Source organism: Haemaphysalis longicornis, unplaced genomic scaffold (genome assembly GCF_048455015.1).
Source record: "Haemaphysalis longicornis isolate Haplotype H1 unplaced genomic scaffold, Haemaphysalis longicornis Haplotype H1 scaffold_7, whole genome shotgun sequence".
Classification (NCBI taxonomy): Eukaryota; Metazoa; Arthropoda; class Arachnida; order Ixodida; family Ixodidae; genus Haemaphysalis; species Haemaphysalis longicornis.
The window spans coordinates 136,744,319-136,765,560 of NW_027526422.1; the positions used below are offsets into that span (position 1 = coordinate 136,744,319).

A 21,242-nucleotide genomic window follows, 5' to 3' on the forward strand; every position below is an offset into this window, starting at 1 on the left:
CCTGAACCCCAAGACGTTTTTCTTTTATTTGACCCCTATTTGTCATGCATTTCAAGCACAGGGCGGTACTCGCTCGTTGCAATACTTACCCCGTGGCTTTTTTTTTTGTTCGAATATGCAGCGATTCTCCTGGTTTTCTCCTTAACCTAATTTTCTGGCAAATTACTCAGAAATGACTGCAGCGCCACCGAAGAATAACACTATATAAAAGCGCTCCAACAGCAGTCAAATCAGCAGTTGGACCTACAGCAGCTGAAAGACACCATGGTAAGCATATCTCGTGGCCTCTTTTACAGCTTTCGAACACCTCATAGCATATGACATCGCTGGCATGCTGCAGGAATTCCGTGCGAAAGCGAATTTGCACAGTATAGCGGAAACACTACCTCTAATTTGTACCTCCGTCATCCGAAAACTTCAAATATTCGCAATTTTTAGTGGCCGCCATGCGTAGTTTGTTGCTCAGTTGTATTAAGACACTTTGCTTCTGGTATGACTTACCAAGAAAAATGGTACATCACTTTCAGAGCACGCTTTTAAAGAAAAGACAACTTGAAGTCCCTCTCCCATTTGTAGATGTGATCACACGAAGCCCGCTCTTTAATGCAGCAGCGGTGCACAGATTAATTGTTCATGAGTGCAATCGTGCCGTGAACACAATCCGCCCCGAAGCTTTGAGGTAACAATGACAATTATTTTGTAAAGGGCCCTAATGAGGCCTAATGAGTAGCGGAACAGCCGAGGAGTTAAAATCAAAAGTGTAGTAACAGAAAAACTCAGTGTATATTCTTTTTTACGAGCTTCAACATTTAACGAACCATAACGTATGCCACTCCGGAAATACATTACTTCAGCTAATTCAGGCCCCATCGCAATCGTCAGAACAACTGCGGGTGGGAGCACCGCTGGCTACAAGACTAAGAAGTACCGAGTTTCATTTTATACTTAGGTGGATAGCATTTTGGCCTCGTAATTTTTGGCTCATACTTCAGGCGATTGCGAGCTGTACAACAAAGCATTATCGTGTTCGAGAACCATTCGCTGAGCTGTGTTAATATAAATGTTATACATAGGCTCACCGAAGTTCACAGCAAAAATCCGCCATGCATTTAGGTCCAAACCACATTCACTTCATTGGCAATTTTCTCCGCAGATTCGCGCCTGCCTCATCCTGGCTCTGGCCACCAGCGCCTTCGCTGGCTACACCGGCTTTGGTGGTTATGGTCTCGGCTACGGCCTTGGCTACGGTGGCCTCGGCTACGCCGGATACGGCCTGTCCCACTACGGCCTGGCCCACGGTGTCGGTTACTCTGGTCTCGGCCTCGGCTACAGCTACGCTCCAGCCGCTGGCGTCGCCGTCGCTGCCCCAGCTGTTGCCAAGACCGTGTCCACCTACCACGCTGCTCCAGCCGTGGCTACCGTCGCCCACGCTGCCCCAGTTGCCACTTACGCCACCGCCCCAATCGCCACCTACGCTGCTGCTCCAGCTGTGACCAGCGTCGTCCGCTCTGCTCCAGTCGTGGCTGCTGCTCCAGTCGCTACCTTCGCCCCAGCCGCCAGCTACGCCGTCGCTGCTCCAGCTGTCACCAAGACCGTTTCCACCTACCACGCTGCCCCAGTGGCCACCTATGCTGCTGCCCCAGCCGTGACCAGCGTTGTCCGCTCTGCCCCAGTTGTGGCTGCTGCTCCAGTCGCCACCTACGCCGCTGCCCCAGCTGTGACCCGCGTCGCCACCTACCACGCTGCCCCAGTCGCCACTGCTGTGGCTGCCCCAGTCGCCACCTACGCTGCTGCCCCAGCTGTTGCTGCCGTCCACGCCGCCCCAGCTGTTGCCACCACCACCGTCCACCACGCCCCAGCTGTGGCCTCCTACGGCGTCGCCCACGCTGCCCCAGTCGTCGCCTCCTACGGCGTCGCCCACGCTGCTCCAGTCTACGGCTACGGTGTTGGCCACCTCGGCTACGGTGTTGGCCACTACGGTTTCGGCCACGGTCTTGGCGCCTACGGCCTGAACTACGGCTACGGCCTTGGCTCTCCCTTCGACTACACCACCCTTCTCCGCAAGAAGAAGTGTAAGTATTATATTTCCGCTCAGACTCATGCGGCCAAAAATGCAAGAAAGCAACGTAAGGGATGAAGGATGGCATCCACGTTGAATGGAGAATTTTGCAAATTATTCCAAAAATTTACATCGCCTCCTGGAGGACCATTACATGAATCATGGTGATGGTAAATTGCTTCACAATTTCCTTCACAACTTCAAATGCAACTCTCAACAAATTTAATAGTTAATGTGCCCTATGTAGTTATAGCGCTTTACTTTTTTAACGACACGCAATGGATTCCGCCACCATGCGCTAAGACAAGTGAAAGTAATAGAGTGAACTTACCACAACGCGAAGGGGGCAAGGGGGCAGGTTATATTGTTTTTGTATAGTTGTGGTATCTTTCTCCATGTTTTTCCTAAATTCAAGGTATTTAATTTCGGGTCACTTCCATATTTCCGAACGTTTTCTGAGAGCATTACATTTCTGCAGCAATAGCAGATAAAAACGGCGGGAAAATATTTTAATACGTTATTAGCGAGTTTTTTCTTGTTCACGGATTCGATAAAAGGAGAGGAAGAAAGAATGCACGGCTCGGGTTTTTATAACCTGTCTCAGGGTACACCTTCACCCAACGCTGTGCTGTGGATGGGAGAGTTGAGGGAGACCATACGATAGTGGAAGAAAGAGTATTAGTATATGTGGTTAGCCTGTAGGCCGCATGAGGGTCAATCTTTTCAAAAATCTTTTAGTGGGCCGCACGCCCATCGCGATATTTTTGACAGTGATGAGTGAATCCTTAATTTGCTTTCTTGCTTTTTCTTTCAGAAACTCCTTTCCCAGGAATCGCCCTGATATTCCACAATTTCTCGGAAGTCTGTCAATTTCAGACGGATGCACTGCCATTCTCGTTGGCATCCCTGCCGCACGAGAAGAGAGATGTGCCAATAAATTATACGAATTCGATAGTCTCAAGTCCATTGTTGTCACTATTGGAAATGCTTTTACATATTGATTCACGATGATGTCGTATGAGTTATCGCAGCTGTCGTCTCGCTTCCACTTGTATGGCGGGGTTAGAGGGCGTCAACCGTGGGGGACCAAATTATTCGGCTTCCTGCCAGATTGAACACTTATTTGCGGGATCTGCTGATACAATGCATTGTTCCCACAAAATCGCCAGTCGCATGAAGGCGTCGCTCTACTTGTAGAGATGTCGAATTTCGCGGTATTGCGTCTACTGTTATGGTTAAAGCAGAAAGCAGGGGGCTGCACAAGGGCTCTACAGAAATTGCTGGAACTAAGAAAACTACCGTGGGCAGAGTCAGGCGTTACAGATAATGAGCAATACTGAATTCCTTGCTGTCCATTTCTAACCGGCCTTCCATAAACAGGTGTGTTTGTTTGTGCCCTAAGGTATGGAAGTAGTTCTTACGTGCTGAGTGGATAACTTTAAAATACTTCGAGGGAAATCTCCAAATTCACCGAAGAGCTGCAATACACTTAAAATACGGTCATCATCACCGAAAGTCAAAGCTGTACAAGAGGCGAGTAAACGGACTCCAACCATCAATTAAAATGCACTGTCCCACTACTTCCAGTATTACTCTACATTTGCATAACATTATCAGATTATAGAAAGAGGGGTGGCACGGAATCGTGAAACCCAGACACGCTGGATGGGTCGCGGCACCAGACACGTTTCCCGAGAAACAAATTTTTCACATCATTTTCATCGCCTAATAACGATAGCACCTTGCATTGATGCCGCTTGCTTAGTCGGTGCGGGCGCCGCAGGCAGCGCAAGGTAGTTTGTCTTCTCTTGTGCTTTATAAAATCAATATCTCCTCATCGACCACATAAATGATGAAAAGTGTGTATGTGAGCCTGTCAACGCAACGCAAGCAAAAACAGAAGCTTAACAAATTCACTAAATTCCCCTTATAAACGGGTAGCCAATGCATGGGGTTTAATGGAAAGTGGGTTAATCTTCGCAACTACGTTTAAACCGAAATTACGCATTAAACGAATGCGTATTAGCGAGGTGTCATGGTGCATAAGAAAGCACTCCATTTACCATTTTCGCTGTCCGCACTTTCGATGTTCTGAAGCTCGTAACAATTATGGTTTTCAGACTTTAGCATTTCCAATAACACCCCCTTTTTCGAATACCACCCAAATCTCCCTGACTTTGCATCATGCCTAATTTTGTATAACGCGCGATTTAAAACAGTTTTCTCTTAAGTAGTTCTACTGAGTAGTAGTTCTAATAGTAGTTCTTAAGTAGTTCTAAACGTAGTTCTTACTGAGGCGGTAGATGGTGCATTTCCGTACAACCTAAATATTGCCCGGGCTCCGGCTTCTCTGCGATCCTCGTGATGCACAGGGTGCATATTGCGTGGTAAGACAGGCACTATGAAGTGTTTTCTAATGGAGTGGGGTACGTTTCCAGTAAGTTGAGGTGGGTGGCTGGTTCCAACTCAGGAATAACGGAGCGTGAAAATATAGCCCCGTGTTTTGTTTATAGTTGGCCACAAAAATAGCAAAGAAGTGTTTAACGTAACATTAATGCAAGAGAGCGGTACAAGCCCCTCCATTACAAAGAATACAATGCATGACATTTGTCCACATTCCTTCTAGTTAGCTGGTGGGTCACATGATAGAATTCAATAAAAAAATCAAAGAAAACCGTCTCTTTTAATAATTACTGTCTTTTAACTGTCTCTTTTAATCATTTTAATAATTCATGCAACTTGAAAAAGCACTCCATTTTCCATTTTCTCTGTCCACACTTTCAATGTTCTAGAGCTCGTAACAATTATGGTTTTCAGACTTTACCATTTCCAATACCACCCACTTTTTCGAATACCAGCCAAATCTTCCTGAATATGCATCATGCTCAGTTTTGTAAGACACGCGATTTAAAACAGTTTTCGCTCAAAAGAAATTTGTAGTTTTGACTGATTCCAGGTCAGGAATAACGGAACGTGAAAATAAAGTCCCGTGTTTTCTTTTATAGTTAGCAACAAACCTATCTAATAAATGTTTAACGTAACAGTAATGCAAGAGAGCAGTACAAACCCCTCCATTACAAAGAACCCAACGCATGACATTTGTCCACAATCCTCTTAGCTGGTGGGTCACATGATAGAATTCAATAAAACAATAAAATAAAACTGTCTGTTTTATTAATTATTGCGCTGATGGAGTTGAAGCCTTACGAACGAGGGAACCGGCGGTGTCGACACGCTAGGCCGTTATGGGGCGAAGCGTTTGGCTGTCCTTACCGCGTCACACAACCGAAGGTCACGGCAGTCTTTTAAGATCTGAGCTCTTTAGTAAATCAGAATTTTTCGTGTTTGCAGTTAAAAATACCAAGAAATTGCTGAGCGGGCGCACCTGAGCTCCTGCCTCACGGCGACCGCCCAGCCGTTAAAACCCCGGCGCATGTTTGTCATGGCCAACATACCCACTGATTGAGCTTGGCCAAGATTGCCCCTACCCCCGAAAAAACCCCAGCGTTATCGTGGCCGCACTTTCACTATCGCAATCACACTTCCCACGTTGCTCGGGCTCCGGCGCACGTTTGGCACGCCAAATATTCTCAGAGATTGGCCAAGACTTGCGAAAAGAAGCACCCTAGCCTAATCGTCGGAACGCTTTCGCTGTCGCAACTACACTGCTCGCGTCACTTGATGGCTCCGCTCAACGTTCGTCATTCGAATGCGTCTTAGAAGAGCGCCGGCTCAAGCACAGGGATGGGTCGCCCACGGGTCGCCCTTACGCGCAATGAGGGCGCCGCTCGCCTCGAGGGTTGTCGCGCAGGGGACCGAGAACGGAAACGAGTCAAGAGAGCCAACACCGACAGCGTGGCCACAGAGAAGGCTGCCGAGAGTCGTCGGCGGGCCCAAATCACTGAATCCGTTCAACGCAACCGCGCGAAGGTTTGTGAGCGGTATAGGCAACGTCCAGCTGATACGGTTCGTCAGCAGCGGGAACACCTGTCGGTACCGGGAGCCGACGCTCGGTTGAACCGCGAGCCGTGAAATGGGCTAATGCACACACAACTGACCAATGATTATACCTTACAAAAATGAAGGATGATAACACTTATACCAACAAAGATGAAGCAATGGTCGTTGCAGCCGCGAACAAGCAAATCAGTTGCCACCATGGACTTAAACCGTAGTGATCTCATGGAGGTTGCGTACAGCTTCGCTACCTTCAAGACTTTTGCGTTAGTTTGAGCTTCCTTTTTCTGTGATGACGCCATAAACTACAACATAGCAGCAGACGATAGGGTGCGGCCGCGAAGGCCGGGAACGTGATAACGCAATACGGCTTGCATTGAAGCAGAGTGCTTAACCACTGGTCGGCGACTTTGGCTAGTTTCGGTTTCGATTGCGGAACCACGGTGGATGCTACAGAGGCCGCCCCGTGGCCCAACTATGTTACTAGAAGTAATGGAAAGAAATCCGCCGCTTTGGAGTTCTAAGAATCTAGGCGCTGGAAAACGTGCCTTGCTGGCGCAACACTGCGCAGCCATCGGTGTCCTGCTCGGGAGGCATTCGGCCTATTTGGTTTCCCAGGGCCTGCCTGTGCAATACGGTAGAATAAGCCAACAACAAATGTAGCTTCGCAATATGTCCACCAGAAACTAAAAATAAATCTCTAGGATTTCTCTTCTTGTTTTTTTTAAGAAATCTTATCGGCTTAAGATATCTTTCTCTATTCGGGGTTGCCTTGTTTGCTCCTAATTTCAGGACCTCAGTTAGTAACTCAGGAGTGTATCCAAGAAAGGTCAATAAACAATTGGCCGCGTCTTTGCTTGCGCCGCTGCAAATGTCGTCAAAATACGATGGTCTTCTGCCGCCGAGGGTGCATCAGTCCTGTTCTCTCTACTGTCAGCCAGTGATACTCTTCTCCTACCATTTCCGTTCAGCATATGTGAAATTGCGGTTTCTTTAACGAGATTTCATTTTTACTGCGTCGTAGCGGAAGGGTCGGGAAACAGACGATTCACGCGTCGCACGCCAGGTGTGTGCCGTGCTGCCTCGAGGTGCCTCTCGCCACACGGTCTTTTAGCTAGCCCCGTTGCTAGGACCTTTTCTGGGCGCGCTTGAGACGACGGGCGTCGGCAACTCGGCACTCCTCCGCCGCAATGCCGTGTCATCGGTGTTTTCCTTTCGATTGGCGGGCATGTCTTCGCGTCTAGACTTGACACTTCATCACCACTGCCATGATGGCTGAAGTATGGAAAATCGGTATCTGGCGCATTCCTTTCCTGAGATATGCGCACTCCGCACTCAATGAAAATCGACGCCACTTAAAGGAGACGTGATACATACACCGCGCAACATACCGACGAAGATATTTCATTTGATAACAGGGAACTTTTTAAGTGCAATGCACCTCTTAAGCGACCCTGAACCTGCGTCCACCGGCGATGTCCGCGCACGTGGAGATGGGCGCGCGCAGCCTGGCCGCTGACATGGCACATACCCACGTGGGGGATTCGCCAGGAATCTCCTTGTCTTCCTTGGCAACGGGGGAGATGGGCGCGCGCTGCCTGGCCGCTGACATGGCACATACCCACGTGGGGGATTGGCCAAGAATCGGGCGTGAGAAGGGCTAATGCACCTGCTTAAAGGAGTACTGACACGACTAATGCCGGGGCCCCAGAAACTGCGTCAGGACGCACAAAGTCACCGACTGGAACGCCTTCCGAGGGTCCCTACCGGGCGAGACGGTGGTGATCGAGGACATCGAGCAGTGGACGGCGGGGCTCATGGAGCGGGCCGCGGCAGCTACCAGAGAGATTGAGACGGATGCCAGTATCGAGCGAGTGGACAACCGACTGGCCCACCTCATCGAGGCCAAGAAAGCGCTTCTGACGAGGTGGAAAGCGCAACGCACCAACAGGAAGCTCCGCAAGAAGATCGCGGAGCTAAACAGAGTAATCGAGGCCCACTGCACAACACTGTGCGCCCAGCGATGGCACGAGATCCGCAGCGCGGCGGACGGGCAGATGCACTGCGGCAGGACGTGGACCCTGCTGCGGCACCTCCTGGACGAAACCAGGACCAAACCGCACCAGCGAGAGCGGCTAACCAGGATCATGCACGCAGCGGTCACGGAATGCGGGGAGTACGAGGTGAGAAGGCGCCTGGACGCCAAATACCTGCTGGCCACCCCGACGGTGCATCACCCGGACTACCAGGGTGTGGCCAACTCGAACCTGGACAGAGACATTGAGGTATGGGAGGTCCGATCGGCCCTGCATGACCTCAATACCAGATCGGCGGCAGGACCAGATCGAGTGACGAACAAGGTGCTGAAGAATCTCGGCGAGTCAGCGATCGCGAACCTGACGGACTACTACAACCGTTGCTGGCGGGCTGGGACTCTTCCCCGGCAGTGGAAAGCGGCCAAAACCATCCTGATTCCCAAGCCGGGCAAGCCGCCAGACATTGGAAACCTCCGGCCCATCTCGCTCACGTCCTGTGTGGGCAAGGTGCTGGAGCACGTCCTGATGAACAGGTGGCAGCGGTACCTGGAGGAGTCGGGGCTCTACCCGGACACGGTCATCGGCTTCAGGAGCAAGCTAGGCACCCAGGACGCTATGATCCAGCTCAAGAGGGAAATTTTGGACGACAACACCAGGACGAGGGACAACCGTGCCGTGCTCGGCCTGGACCTGCAGAGCGCCTTTGATAAGGTGACGCACTCTGCGATCCTGGCGCAAGTGTCGAGGCTGAACATGGGCGAGCGATCATACAGATACATCAGAGATTTTCTGTCGGGTCGCACGGTTGAAATACACGCTGGCGACCTTGAGCTACCAGAGAAGAAGCTTGGCAGCGTGGGGACCCCGCAAGGGTCGGTCATTTCGCCGCTGCTGTTTAATCTAGTGATGATCGGAGTGGCTGAACGGCTCTTGCGCGTCAGCGGGGTCAGGCACACCATCTACGCCGACGATATCACGCTCTGGGTAAAGGGAGGCAGCGACGCCCACATTGAAGACACGCTACAGGCGGCGGTCGACGCCATCGAGGAGCAACTGGACGGCTCGGGGCTGGTGTGTTCACCGAGCAAGTCGCAGTTGCTAGTGGTGCCACCGAAGGGAGTGAGAAAGAAGAAGCGAGACCCGAGAAGGGACAGCGAGAAAATCATGATACGAACGAGCGGCAGCCAGGTGATCCCGCACGTCGAAAAGATCCGGGTGCTGGGCATGCTCCTAGAGCGCGGCAGATGCAATGGCGAAACCATTAACCACCTAACGGCCAAAGTCAACACGGCCATACGCCTCATAAAGAGGGTATCGAGCAGAAGGGCCGAAGGCATGAAGGAGGCCAGCCTAACGCGGCTGGTCCAGTCCTTTGCCGTGAGCCATATTGCCTATGTGGCGGCCTTCCACAATTGGAAGGTACACGAGCGCAACAGGATCAACGCGCTCATACGAAGGGCCTACAAGGCCGCACTCGGGCTTTTCGACTGTGCAAACACGGAGAAGCTCCTGTCACTGGGGGTGCACAACACTCTCGAGGAGATTGCAGAAGCCCAGAGAACGGCCCAGCTGGAGCGGCTCTCGGGCACGAGAACCGGCCGGAAGGTGCTCCGTAACCTAGGTTTGGAGCTGAGGAGAGCGGACGAGGAGACTGCGGAAGGAGCGGAGGTACCAGAGTGTGTGCGGAGACACGTGCAAGTGTGCCCGATACCGAAGAACGTAAATCCTCAGTACAACAGGGAGCGGAGGGCGGCAAGGGCCAGCAGCTTGATCGACCTCCACGCCAGAGACAGCGGTGCCGTATATGGGGACGCGGCGGAATATCAGGACAGGAGGGGAGCGTTCGCCGCGGCGGTGGTCAGTGCGGTCACCGGCGAGACGAAGGCGGCGGCGAGCGTGTGGACACGGTCGGCGCATCAGGCCGAGGAGGTAGCCATCGCCCTGGCCCTCGCCCACCCCGGATGCACGACCGTGCTGAGCGATTCCAAGACCGCGGTGCGGAACTACGCCAGAGGCAGTGTGTGTGTGGCAGCAGTGCGGGTGTTGCGCGCGGTGAACCCAACGAACAGAGCGGTGACTATCAAGTGGTTCCCGGCCCACATGGGAAGGGACGTGTCAGCCCGAGGCAACGCAAACCACAACGAGACGGCCAACGAGGCAGCGCGAGGTCTCACATACCGCCCCGCCCAACCGGCCGACTCGACGAAGGAGTGGTGGTGCGAAGTTAAAGACAGGATGACGGAGTATAGTGAAGTGTTGAACTGGTATAGACTAGGGCGCAGGACTATGCCCCCGCCTCACCCGGGCCTGACCCGAAGCGAGGCGGTGACGTTCCGGTAATTGCAGACTGGGTCGCTACCCACGCCGGTGCTCATGAAACACGTGTGCTGTAGCGTATATGTGAGTGACTTGTGTCGCGTGTGTGAATCGGAGAGGGCTACTGCGGCCCACATTTTGTGGGACTGTGCACAAAATCCGAGGGACGCACGGACAGTGACGACGATCCCGCCGTGGCTTGCGGCCGCTGCGGGAAGCGACCAACGGGAACAACAAACACGGGCCGTCCAGTGGATTTCGGCTGCCCTCGAAAAGCAGCGGCCGAGCGAAAGCACCAGGTGCTCGCTAACACCCCAGCACAGGGGCAGGCGCGGGTGCCAGAAGGCGGGAGCAGTAAGGGCTGCTCGCTGAGTAAAGGACACCACGCCGAGATGATGTGTGGCGGCATCGCGATTACCCTCCCCACGTGGGGCTAGGATAGTCGTCCGCCGGATGATCGAATAAAGTCTTTTCACTCTTTTAACTCACTCACTGACACGAAATTTCAAAGCTGAGATCCGCTCTAGCAATCAAGTACAACGACAACACGAATAGGTGTCTGGGAAAAAATGCATCTTTCTTTCTTTGTAGTTGTGTGTGTGTGTGCGTGATCTCTCTTTCGCGAACATTACCGAACCGCGCAAATTCAACTCGTGCATTCGCACTTTCACATTCTTCCCCTCGGGGAAATGCGGGGAATTTTTTTCTACTGGGGTTGTACTATTTCATTTGCTATCGCGAAAACCAAGCATCGTGTAAATACACGATGCTTGGTTTTCGCGATAGAAACATTGCGGGAAGAAACATTGCAAATGTTACTTATGTATTGATATGAGGAATATTTTGTTTTTCCTCAACAATTATGACAAGCAGGAACATTCCCACGAGGTTTATATGTTTATAAATGGTTGTGGGTATATCCTCCTTATTTCCGGGTTTTATTTGGATTGACAAATTTTCATAAAATTTTCGGCTAAGTTGTTTAGGCGAGAAGAATGAAAAGTTACTTTTTTATTTCAATATTCGCCGCAGTTTTAGTATGGCATGTGTCCAATAAAGGTTTGATCTTAGCCAGGAGTCCAAGAAGCGATTGTCCCTGAAGAAGCGATGGTTCACCACTGTCCCTGAAGAAGAAGGGGTATGACAGCTGCATCTTACCGTTACTCACCTACGGGGCAGAAACTTGGAGGCTCACTAAGAGGGTTCAACATAAAATTAGGACTACTCGGCGAGCAATGTAGCGGGAGATGGTAGGTGTAACAAGAAGAGAGCGGAGTGGGTCAGAGAACACACTCGTGTTACGGACATATTAGTAGAAATTAAGAAGAAATGGGCGTGGGCAGAAGGGCATGTAATGCGAAAGCAAGATAACCGTTGGTCATTATGGGTAACAGAGTGGATCCCTAGAGAAGGCAAGCATGACAGGGGGCGACAGAAAGTTAGATGGGCAGATGAGATCAAGAAGTTTGCGGTGGTAAATTGGTTGCAGTTAGCACAGGACCGGGATAATTGGATATAATGGGAGAGCCCTTTGACCTGCAGTGGGCGTAGATAGGTTGGTGATGATGATAGTGTTTTTGTCTAAAAGACAGTAGAAATTTATCAGGCAAAATGTGTTGAACTAGTGGGCTAGCAGTAACGTGAACCGACTCTACCGAGTGAAATTATTACACATGCTTGAAGAACACTTTATTATACGATATTCTACAAATCTCAAAAAAGGTACAAAGAAAACTTGTCCCTAATTGCTTCTTACAAGTTTTTTCTGAAATTGATATTGTGTGGGCTGTTCCATTTCACATCTCTTCGTGGTTACGCAGAAGAAGAGCTGTCCCATAGCCTCCGGTACAACGCCTTATACAGGAGACTGTGGGACGAGGAACCACGCAAGGCAGAGGAATCACGCAACCACGGGGCCATGGTTGCCCTAAACGGGGACGATCACCTGATTGACATGGGTATACAGGAGGCTATGGCTGTCCCTTTGTTGTTGTTGTTTGTTCGTTTATTTAATAGCCTCAAGGCTTAGTAGACACCAAGCGGGTCCGATCTATATCCAGGAAACTAGGTTGGCCTCCCGGATATAGTCCAGTAGGGAACGGTAGGCAGGACCATGGAGCCACCGATGGTAATGCGTGTCTTGCTGCAAATTTAGGCCTGCTGCCATCAAACATTTTCTTCGAATGACCTTAGTTCCAGGGCATGTCCATAGTAGGTGGTGAAGGTCTGCCGGAACCGTTTCCTCACAGCAGGTTGGACATTTACATTGTCCTCGGTAGTCCCCTTTCCATCCACTCGTGCGGGCAGGAGTATGAACCACGCCCAGTCGGATCCTTCGTAGTACAACCTCCTCCATCCTGGTAAGATTGAGGGGGAGGAGAACCGAACACAGAGGTATGAGAGCACGCGTTCGGCGTCGAAGGTCCTCCTTTGCAGCCATTCTTGTGGCCCATGGGTCAGTTGGGAGCTGGGCGGGGGATGATGGGGCCGGGCAGTTGTGTGACAGGAAGTCAGCCCATTCATTTCCTGCAATACTGGTGTGACCAGGAACCCATGACACAACCACTTTGGGTGGCATTTTGCTGTGGAGCTGGTGGATGCGTTGGCAGAGGATGGGGGTCTGCGCAACCTGTTTCAAATAGTGTATCACTTGCGTAGAGTCGGTACGAAGATTGATGGAAAAACCACTTCGTCTTACAACTGCATCCCTGAAGCCTGCAGCGGGCGGCGTTTGCCCTATCTGCCAACCCTGAGAGGTGCTTAATTGCACTACTGCTCCTTTTTTTTGTTCGTTTTTATGCGGAAACACGCCATTCGGCATAAACTGAATGCATTATCACCTGGCTGTGCGGCACGTTCCCTGATAAGCTGCCTCTTCTTCAGGCATCCGGATCTCCTTTGGTCATCCCATCCCTCCATGTGGGCGCACAGACTCGGAGACAGTTGTGGCGCAGCCGCCGCGTCGCCTCTAAGTTTAATGAGCGCAGTTTTGTGTAGCGGGTGCATTAGCCCACCGTTGGCCCAATTCCGTGCCAATCCCCGACGTTGGTACGTTCCGCTGGGTGCTCTCTCGATATGCATAGCACAATATTTTGTTTCAAACTCTGTGTTGGAATTTTTTTAGCAAATCGTACATGTGATTTGTATGCTATTTCTTCATCCAAATACTTAATTTTGTAAGTTACAGTTTTCTGTAGGGGGCGCATTAGCCCTCCTTACGCCCGATTCATGGCCAATCCCCGACGTGGGTACATGCCACCGGGTACTCTCACAAGGCGCACTCTCCTGTGCGCGAGGCATTTTCTTGGTATTGTTCGTCCCGTTCATTGACGGCGCAACCAAGAGAGCTTGACCAACTCTGCTGTTAAAAGGATTCCAATTCTTCGCTTTACACCCTTCAAGACCACTCCCCTGAATGGACAAAGAAGCCATTTTATTCGAGCACGGCACAAGAGAAATTTCAAGAAAGTACAACAATGCCGCGCCACATCAAAATGAACGCGCGTTTAACGCACTAAGTGCGCAGTGCATTGGAAATTACTGCCTTGAGTAGCGGTGACCAACGTGTTGGAGATGCAAAATTAAATCACAAGCAGAGAAAAACCCACGTGCGCTAAAGTAAATTTCCCATTGATCATGCTCCCGGCATGATAACCTTTTAAGCTAACGAAACACATCTTGTATAAAATATCACATTATTAGCACTTACAGTCCCCCGGTCCCCAGAAAACACCTTTTTGCTGAACGCCGACATTTCCTCTCGCCTACTGCCGTCTCCGTTGGCTCAATTTCAACAAAACTTCATTGATTGCCCTGAAAACCGTGCAAAATATTGGACAACTCGGTTTTAAGGGTGTAAGTGGCGTATTACTGGCGTAAGGGTGTATAGTGGGGTAATATTTGACGTCCAATAAATTGGACAAATCTCCATTGCTGGAAATCCGGAGAATTGAAACCTTTTATTCAGTATCTTCAATTTGCTTTGGCCTGACGGCTGAATGAAGGGACACACAGACATAAAAACAGACATACTGATATACCAAAATTTCCAAGTTGAAGTATCCCAAAAAAGACCATCGTCTTTAAAAATGCGTCTGCTGGCGATAATTTTCCATGATAGGTATGCAATGCAATGCGGCCCGTGACGAGGACATCGATGACTGCGCTGAATAGCGCGCAACAAGGCACGATTTCAAGGACGAAGCTATTCAACAGCAGTGGATTCGGTCGCCGCTAATTGCGTGGAGCGGCAATGTGACAGCGCCATTCTACAGCCAAGCGCTGCCTCTTGAAAACTGGCACACGCAGTCAGACACGACAGCAGAACGACGACTAAGCGTTGTCAGAGAGGGTGGCGGGGGCCATAGAGTTTTACACAAACAAAATGAGTGGGCACTGCCGCTGCAATCGTTTGTGTGACGTATACCTGTGGTTTTCGAACTTCGCCTAATTTCTGGCTTGGCGGTAGTTATGTGTACTTGGCTCCGGATTGTTCTGCGCCATCAGTTTCGGTTTGGGCGTTGAAAGCGTCGACGGCTCGTTACAGGGCAGAACTGGTGTAAGAACCCGATTACAGTAGCTGCAATAAGCAAGTACTGTTCCCCTAAAATGAAATGAATGCGAAAAAGTACTAGCATCGCCATGTGTCCTCTACTCCAGCACTAGTCATGTTCAACGGAATTTCACGAAAGGGACGCAAATTCAATATTCCACTCGAGGTAAACGGTACGAGCATGCTGTTCCATCTTAGTCCCGTTCATGACGACACTTGCGAGGACAACACGAGTGCGTAGCGGCTAAGCCAGTAAAAATTCTTTACCAGCCGTCAGTGTACGTGTACAGTCGTCGAATTTTTGTTCACGTAAAAGCGGTGACCGACGGGTGGGTCAGCACCTTATCACGGTAACAATAGGCGAAACAAGCGAGGGTAGGTCGTTTGCACAGAAAGATTTCGGCAGTTCAACCGTAGTCTGCCAGGATGTTCGCGTTGGCCCACCACAGCTCTTTTCCGCTGGGAATCGGTTGCCTGTAATCATTGACGTGAAGAAGGCACACGAAAAATCACTGTCACAGCCAATTACCATGCAAACTTGGGGCCTGCTTTCAGCCGCACGGCCTGCTTTTAGCCGCACGCCAGCACAGACTCGCACGCAATAAAAAAGAAAAAAAAAAAAACGCATCGCCACCGAATTGCCGGCTCCGCTAAGCTAAAACCGTATAGGTACTTTAGAAATTTATCCTGTGTAACAATAGAACTCGCCTAAAACCCCAATATCAAATTCACACAAAGTACAAGTTGTTCACACCGACTAACAGTTCATAAACGTTTGAATATTTATGGCTTCTGTATTAAAAAAACTGGCTTAAGTGAAGTCAAGATCACTGCTGGGTCAAGCCGAGTTCGAAAATTTTGTATCCTCCAGGAATGGCCGCCTCCAAAGGGGTTTAAGGCGCCATTCGGCGGTTCGCATAGACACTAGCGCCAGTGTCCCCTCTAGCGTAAATTATTATTGAACTCTATGGCCGGGGCAGTGCGCCCGCATCCCCAGAAGGCCACTCGTTGCTTTTCGTCGGCGCTTCTAGGCGGTGCCGCAATGAAATTCGGGCACCGCTCCCGTGCTCTGTTTACGTCTACACGGATCTGTACTTGGTTTGTCGAAGTAGAAAAACGAACTTAGAAAAAAGAGAAGTGGCGAATGCAGTATTTCTTGTTATTAGCTGTCGTTCCGTCACATACCGATCAGCGACCGTTCAGTCACGCGTGAAGATTTATCGTCGAGTTGCTTCAATGCCAATCCACGGATGAGCCCATTGAAAGATAATAACCGAGCTTTTGCGGAAATATTAGTGTTTTAGCTGACCGCCTCGGACTGCCCGCTCCGCGATCGGCGGCCCGCTCAGCGCAACCGGAGCCAATGCTGTTCGCGTCCAACAGCGCCACGCATGCGCAATGGCGCTCCCGCTTGGTATCGAAGCGGAGCGTACCCTGAAAAACGGTAAGCTAAAACTCGCACTACGTTAAGCTACTTTATACTTTACGCTACACTTTAAGCTTTACTTTACTTTAAGCTTTACTTTATACTTTAAGCTACACCCGAATGATTCCACGGCTCCCCCCACGCCACACGCTGCGGTCCTCTGGAAAGAATGCTCCCGCTCGCTCGGCGCACCGCACAACGCCGCCGGTTTCAAGGTTGGAAAGACCCTGCCGCCGAGCACAAGAAAATTGACATTCAGTGTGTGATTACGGAAGGGCAGGCATAAACATTTACCTATCTCGACAGCAGGCGCTGTACCGGCAGGTATTGCGTCGATAGGGTCCGCGCACCGCTCCCTTGGTTCATATAATTTTGCGGCCAACTACCCACCACGTTTTTGCTCCATCAAAGCTTTAACCCCGTCAATATTTACAGCGCGGTTAAGTTCAATGTCTGCAACAATTACCGTGTTGGTCTGCACTAGTTACTTATATATTCCTCCCACGTCACTGGAATACGTGTCCTTGGAGAGTAGAGTTTTATTGTTGTTACTCAATTTGATATTCTTACAAATTGTTTTCCTGGTTCAATAGAGGAAATGTTGCCTATATTGTCAAGCAGATGAGTTAAATTTGAAGTCGTTTGTTACTGCATACTTTCTCCAAATCGTCATGTAAATCTTTTTTTTTTTTCAAGTTTGAATGCAATTTGCCTCGCTTAGACGCCTTCCTGGTTTATCCTGTTATGAGAGGACATTTATGCAGCTACAGACTACTTTGTAACAAAACCCTTGGGCAAAGAGTTTCACGGGCCGTAAGGAATTTCATCCGGTTTCATTTACTTCCATGTGCACTGCCGGAAGTTCTACACACGGGACACAAGGTCAAATGACAGCGGTTCTGCATACGCAGATTAGAAGTAGTAAAAATACGAGGCGGCAAAAAGAACGACTACGAGCTGTGAAGGCCACGATAAGATAAAAAATGACACATTTAAAAGGACGGCCACTTCAGGACCCTTTCATGCGCCTCTCACAACTGAACGCGCTTCCTCTCTCGTTCTCAGCTTGGCACTGTTGGTCTTCTTCATATTATCATAATCATCATTATCAACCAGTTCAAGCACCCTGCAGGGCAAAGGCTTCTCCCATAGATCTCCAGGTATACCTGTGATTTGCTAACTGCGACCTATATATCCCTGCAAACTTCTTGACCTCACGTACACACCTAACTTTCTGCCGACCTCTGCCACGCTTGCCTCACATCACCCATTCATAATTTCCAACAACAGTCACCCATTTCAGGTGAGGGCGGTAAGTATTAACGTGAGTGCATAATCTTGGGAGTGTGTTGATTTCTGGCGCTGCCTTGGGAGCGTATTGTGTCCAGATGTTACTTATTTATTTATTTGTAAATACTGCAGTCTCTCTCGAGACTTTTGCAGGGTGGGTACAGGTAAGTAAATGCAAATACGTCCAAGATAATGCAACAAACAATAGAACATAAAATGCTCAACAATATGGATACATATCTTATTACAAACACTTTTCAAATGAAATCAATGACTGCTGTGTTACCGCTTCCTTAGTGAGGTCGTTCCATTCAACAATTGTTCGAGGGAAAAATGAATATTTGTAACAAATATTTCCATAGTTCAATGGGGTTATAGAGAACGCGTGGCGGCGTCTTGTATTATAACCGGATGGATATTTTAGGATGCGAGAAGTGTCAACAAAGTAATGCCATCTAATTATTGAAAGAAGAACTTCAGGTGGCAAATCCGGTTTCTTTCTGAAACGGGCAACATCCCACTTTGTTCAAGAAGAGCTGATATTGAGGTGCGCGCATATGAATTGTAAATAAATCTTGCAGCCTTTTTTTGCAACCTTTCAAATTTATTAATATCGGATTTTGTGAATGGGTCCCAGATTACTACTGCGTACTCCATTATTGGTCGGATAATTGCATTATATACGAGAAGACGTGCATAAGGTGTGGACGATTTTAAGCAACGCCGTAGAAAGAATAACTTGACTAGAGATCTAGCTGTGATGTTGTCTATGCGTTTCGTCCAGGAAAGCTTGTTCTATATCAATAGGCTGAGGTACTTGTAGTGTTCTACTTCCTGCAGACGAATATTATTAGCGGTGTATTGGTACTGGAAGGGAAATTTTTGATGGGTTATTTTCATTAAGACAATTTTTTTGAAGTTGATAGACATTTGCCACTCGTGGCACCAAGCAAGTATTTTCTGGAAGTCATTATTTAGTCTTAACTGGTCTTGCGGAGATTCTATCTTTTCATATACAATGCTGTCACCTGCGTACAGTTTAACATGAACAGAAGGGTCAAGAACGATGTCATTATTATATAATAGAAACAATAAAGGACCCCGTACGGACCCCTGAGGGACGCCAGAATCAACCGGTGAGCAGTTGAAAGAAGCGTTATTGATTGCGACAAATTGACTTCGATTTCGGAGGTATGCAGAAATCCAGGCAAGTAATTTATCATTTCGTATAATATGTCCTAATTTGTGCAGAAGCTTTTAGTGCGGTATTTTATCGAATGCTTTTTGAAAATCCCTAAATACTACGTCAGTTTCTTTTCCTTCATTAATGGCACTCGCAAATTCATGAACGGTTTCCACCAGCTGAGTAGTGGTCGAGTAACCAGCCCGAAATCCGTGCTGCATATTTGTTAAAAATCTTCTGTTTTTCTAAATAGCTAAACATGTGCTTCTAAATGATATGTTCTAGCAGTTTACATGATGTTGAAGTGGGTGATATGGGGCGGTAATTTTGCATGCACATTTTTCCTCCGGTTTTATGTATAGGTTTGATTTTGGCTAGCCTCCAGTCATCAGGTAAAGCTCCATCACTTGCAGACTGTGAAGACAACATATAAGTATTTTGCACACCATTTTGCGTATCTTTTTAAGAAGGAATTGGGGATATCGTTTGGTCCTGGAGATTTTTTTATATCAAGATGTAACAGTAAATTCAATATTCCAGGCTCATAAATACTAACATCAGAAAGTGGGGGGAGATTCATTGAAAACGCGAGAAGAACATTATTGTCCGTCGTAAAAACTGAAGTGAAATAGGCATTAAAGGAGGCGGCACCAAGTTCATCGTCGTGCACGCATTTTCTGTCTATGACGAACATGTCAGGAGAGCAAGACTTAGGAGTAATTGTTTTCCAAAATCCATCGGGGGACGCCTTAATTAAACTCGGAAGCGAGAAGCCGTAGTATTTATCCTTCTCTTGAGAAATTTTTATTTTAGCTCACTTGATATTTTACCTATTACCGCTTGCTGCTGGACGTTTGTAGGACTTCTGAACTTTTTTTTAATTTCTTGAGATTCCGTTGTAATTGTAACGTACCCCGAGTTATCCAAGGATTCCGGTTTTTGGATTTTTTAGAAATTTTAGGCACAAAGCGTTCGACACACTCATTCACAATGCATTTGAATTGGAGCCACAATTCATTCACAGAGCAGGTCATGTTTGCAAAATTGTCGTAACCAATTTCCAACATGTCAATGATGGATACGTAATCAGCGCGAGACATATTCGGGTGCATACAAATTTTATTATATTCCATAGTATGTACATCTTCTAATTTTAATACAGCTGGGTGATCCGATATACCTGGCGTGACATCACATGACGTCTTACTTTCCATACTACCGCTAACAAAAAATAAATCACGAATGAAGGCTGATCCGTTTTGCGTTCTTGTGTAGTCGCTTACGATCTGAGATAGGTCATACGTAAAAACAATCTCTAGCATTTTATTTTAAGCATCTGTACTTGGCAAGAAGTCTGCCCAATCCACATTAGGCATGTTGTAATCTCCAGCTATTATCAATTTATCGCCAGGTTTTACATGTTTGAGAAGATATTTTTTTATGTTATCTAATACCAGAGCAGAGCTGTTTGACGATCTATAAACTACTCCAATTATATGTCTAATTTGGTTAACGCATACCTTACAGAAGATACTTTCAACACCCGAAACGTCAGGCATCCTTAAAACTCGAATTTTACTTTTAAAAAGAATAGATACTCCCCCACCTCTTCGGTCGCGGTCCTTAAGGAACACCCAATAGTTTGCACGGACGAATTCACTTTCGAAGATATCATCACTCAGCCATGTTTCTGTGAGTAAAGCAACTTCCGCGTAATGAGCAACAAGTAATCTTTCGAGCTCAACAGGTTTGTTTACAATGCTGTGGCAGTTCACGTTTAAAATAGTGAATACCTGTCTAAGTCTTCGGGTCACTTGTTTCTGCGAATTTTGTATCGTTTGTCACTTTCTTCGTCCCATGCACACATTGTCCCGTCAATGCTGAGTTTGTCGAAAAACAGCTTTGTTTTAGCTCCGGAGTTCCTCTGCTGACTCGAGCTTGGCCATAACTTATTTCGTATTTCCCTTATACTCTTAGAAAAATCCTCTGATACAGATACAGTTGTTCCTTTCAATTTTCCACACGCGCTTAGTATTCTTGCTTTTTCCCGATAGTCAAGTAGCTTAACCACAACCGGGCGACTTATTTCACCACGCCGGCCTAGTCTGTGACACCTTTCAATACCTTCAACTGTGACTTCAAGTTTTTCTTGAAACACGACGTTTCTTATCTTACTCGTTAGGTCTTCGGGTGATTCCTCGTCTTGCTCGTCTATTCCGTAGATTATAAGATTGTTTCTTCTACTCCTGTTTTCCAAATTATCTATTTTATTTAGAAGGTAAGCGGTGTCTTTTTGAGTGCTATTAATGGTAGATTTCAAATCATTAACTTCCGTTTTTAAGGCATTTATGCTAGACAGTTGAGTTTCCAGGCCAGCAATTTCGTTCCATTCAGTAATTTTTTTATCGGTTTCATTTTGCCTG

At 48.2% G+C, this 21,242-nt stretch overlaps 1 protein-coding gene across 1 annotated transcript in view; it reads left to right on the top strand.

Annotated features, from left to right (window-relative positions):
• Window positions 1–221: 221 nt before the first annotated feature.
• Window positions 222–21,242, top strand: part of LOC144146565 (uncharacterized) — a 30,930-nt gene continuing 9,909 nt past the window's right edge. Inside the window, exons 1-7 of the mRNA XM_077678508.1 lie at window positions 222–267; window positions 1,154–2,072; window positions 5,871–5,946; window positions 7,728–8,507; window positions 8,586–8,722; window positions 9,068–9,471; window positions 9,595–9,948. Coding sequence (XP_077534634.1) covers window positions 265–267; window positions 1,154–2,072; window positions 5,871–5,946; window positions 7,728–8,507; window positions 8,586–8,722; window positions 9,068–9,471; window positions 9,595–9,948 — 2,673 coding nt within the window. The 5' untranslated portion in view covers window positions 222–264. The remainder of the gene's footprint in view (window positions 268–1,153; window positions 2,073–5,870; window positions 5,947–7,727; window positions 8,508–8,585; window positions 8,723–9,067; window positions 9,472–9,594; window positions 9,949–21,242) is intronic.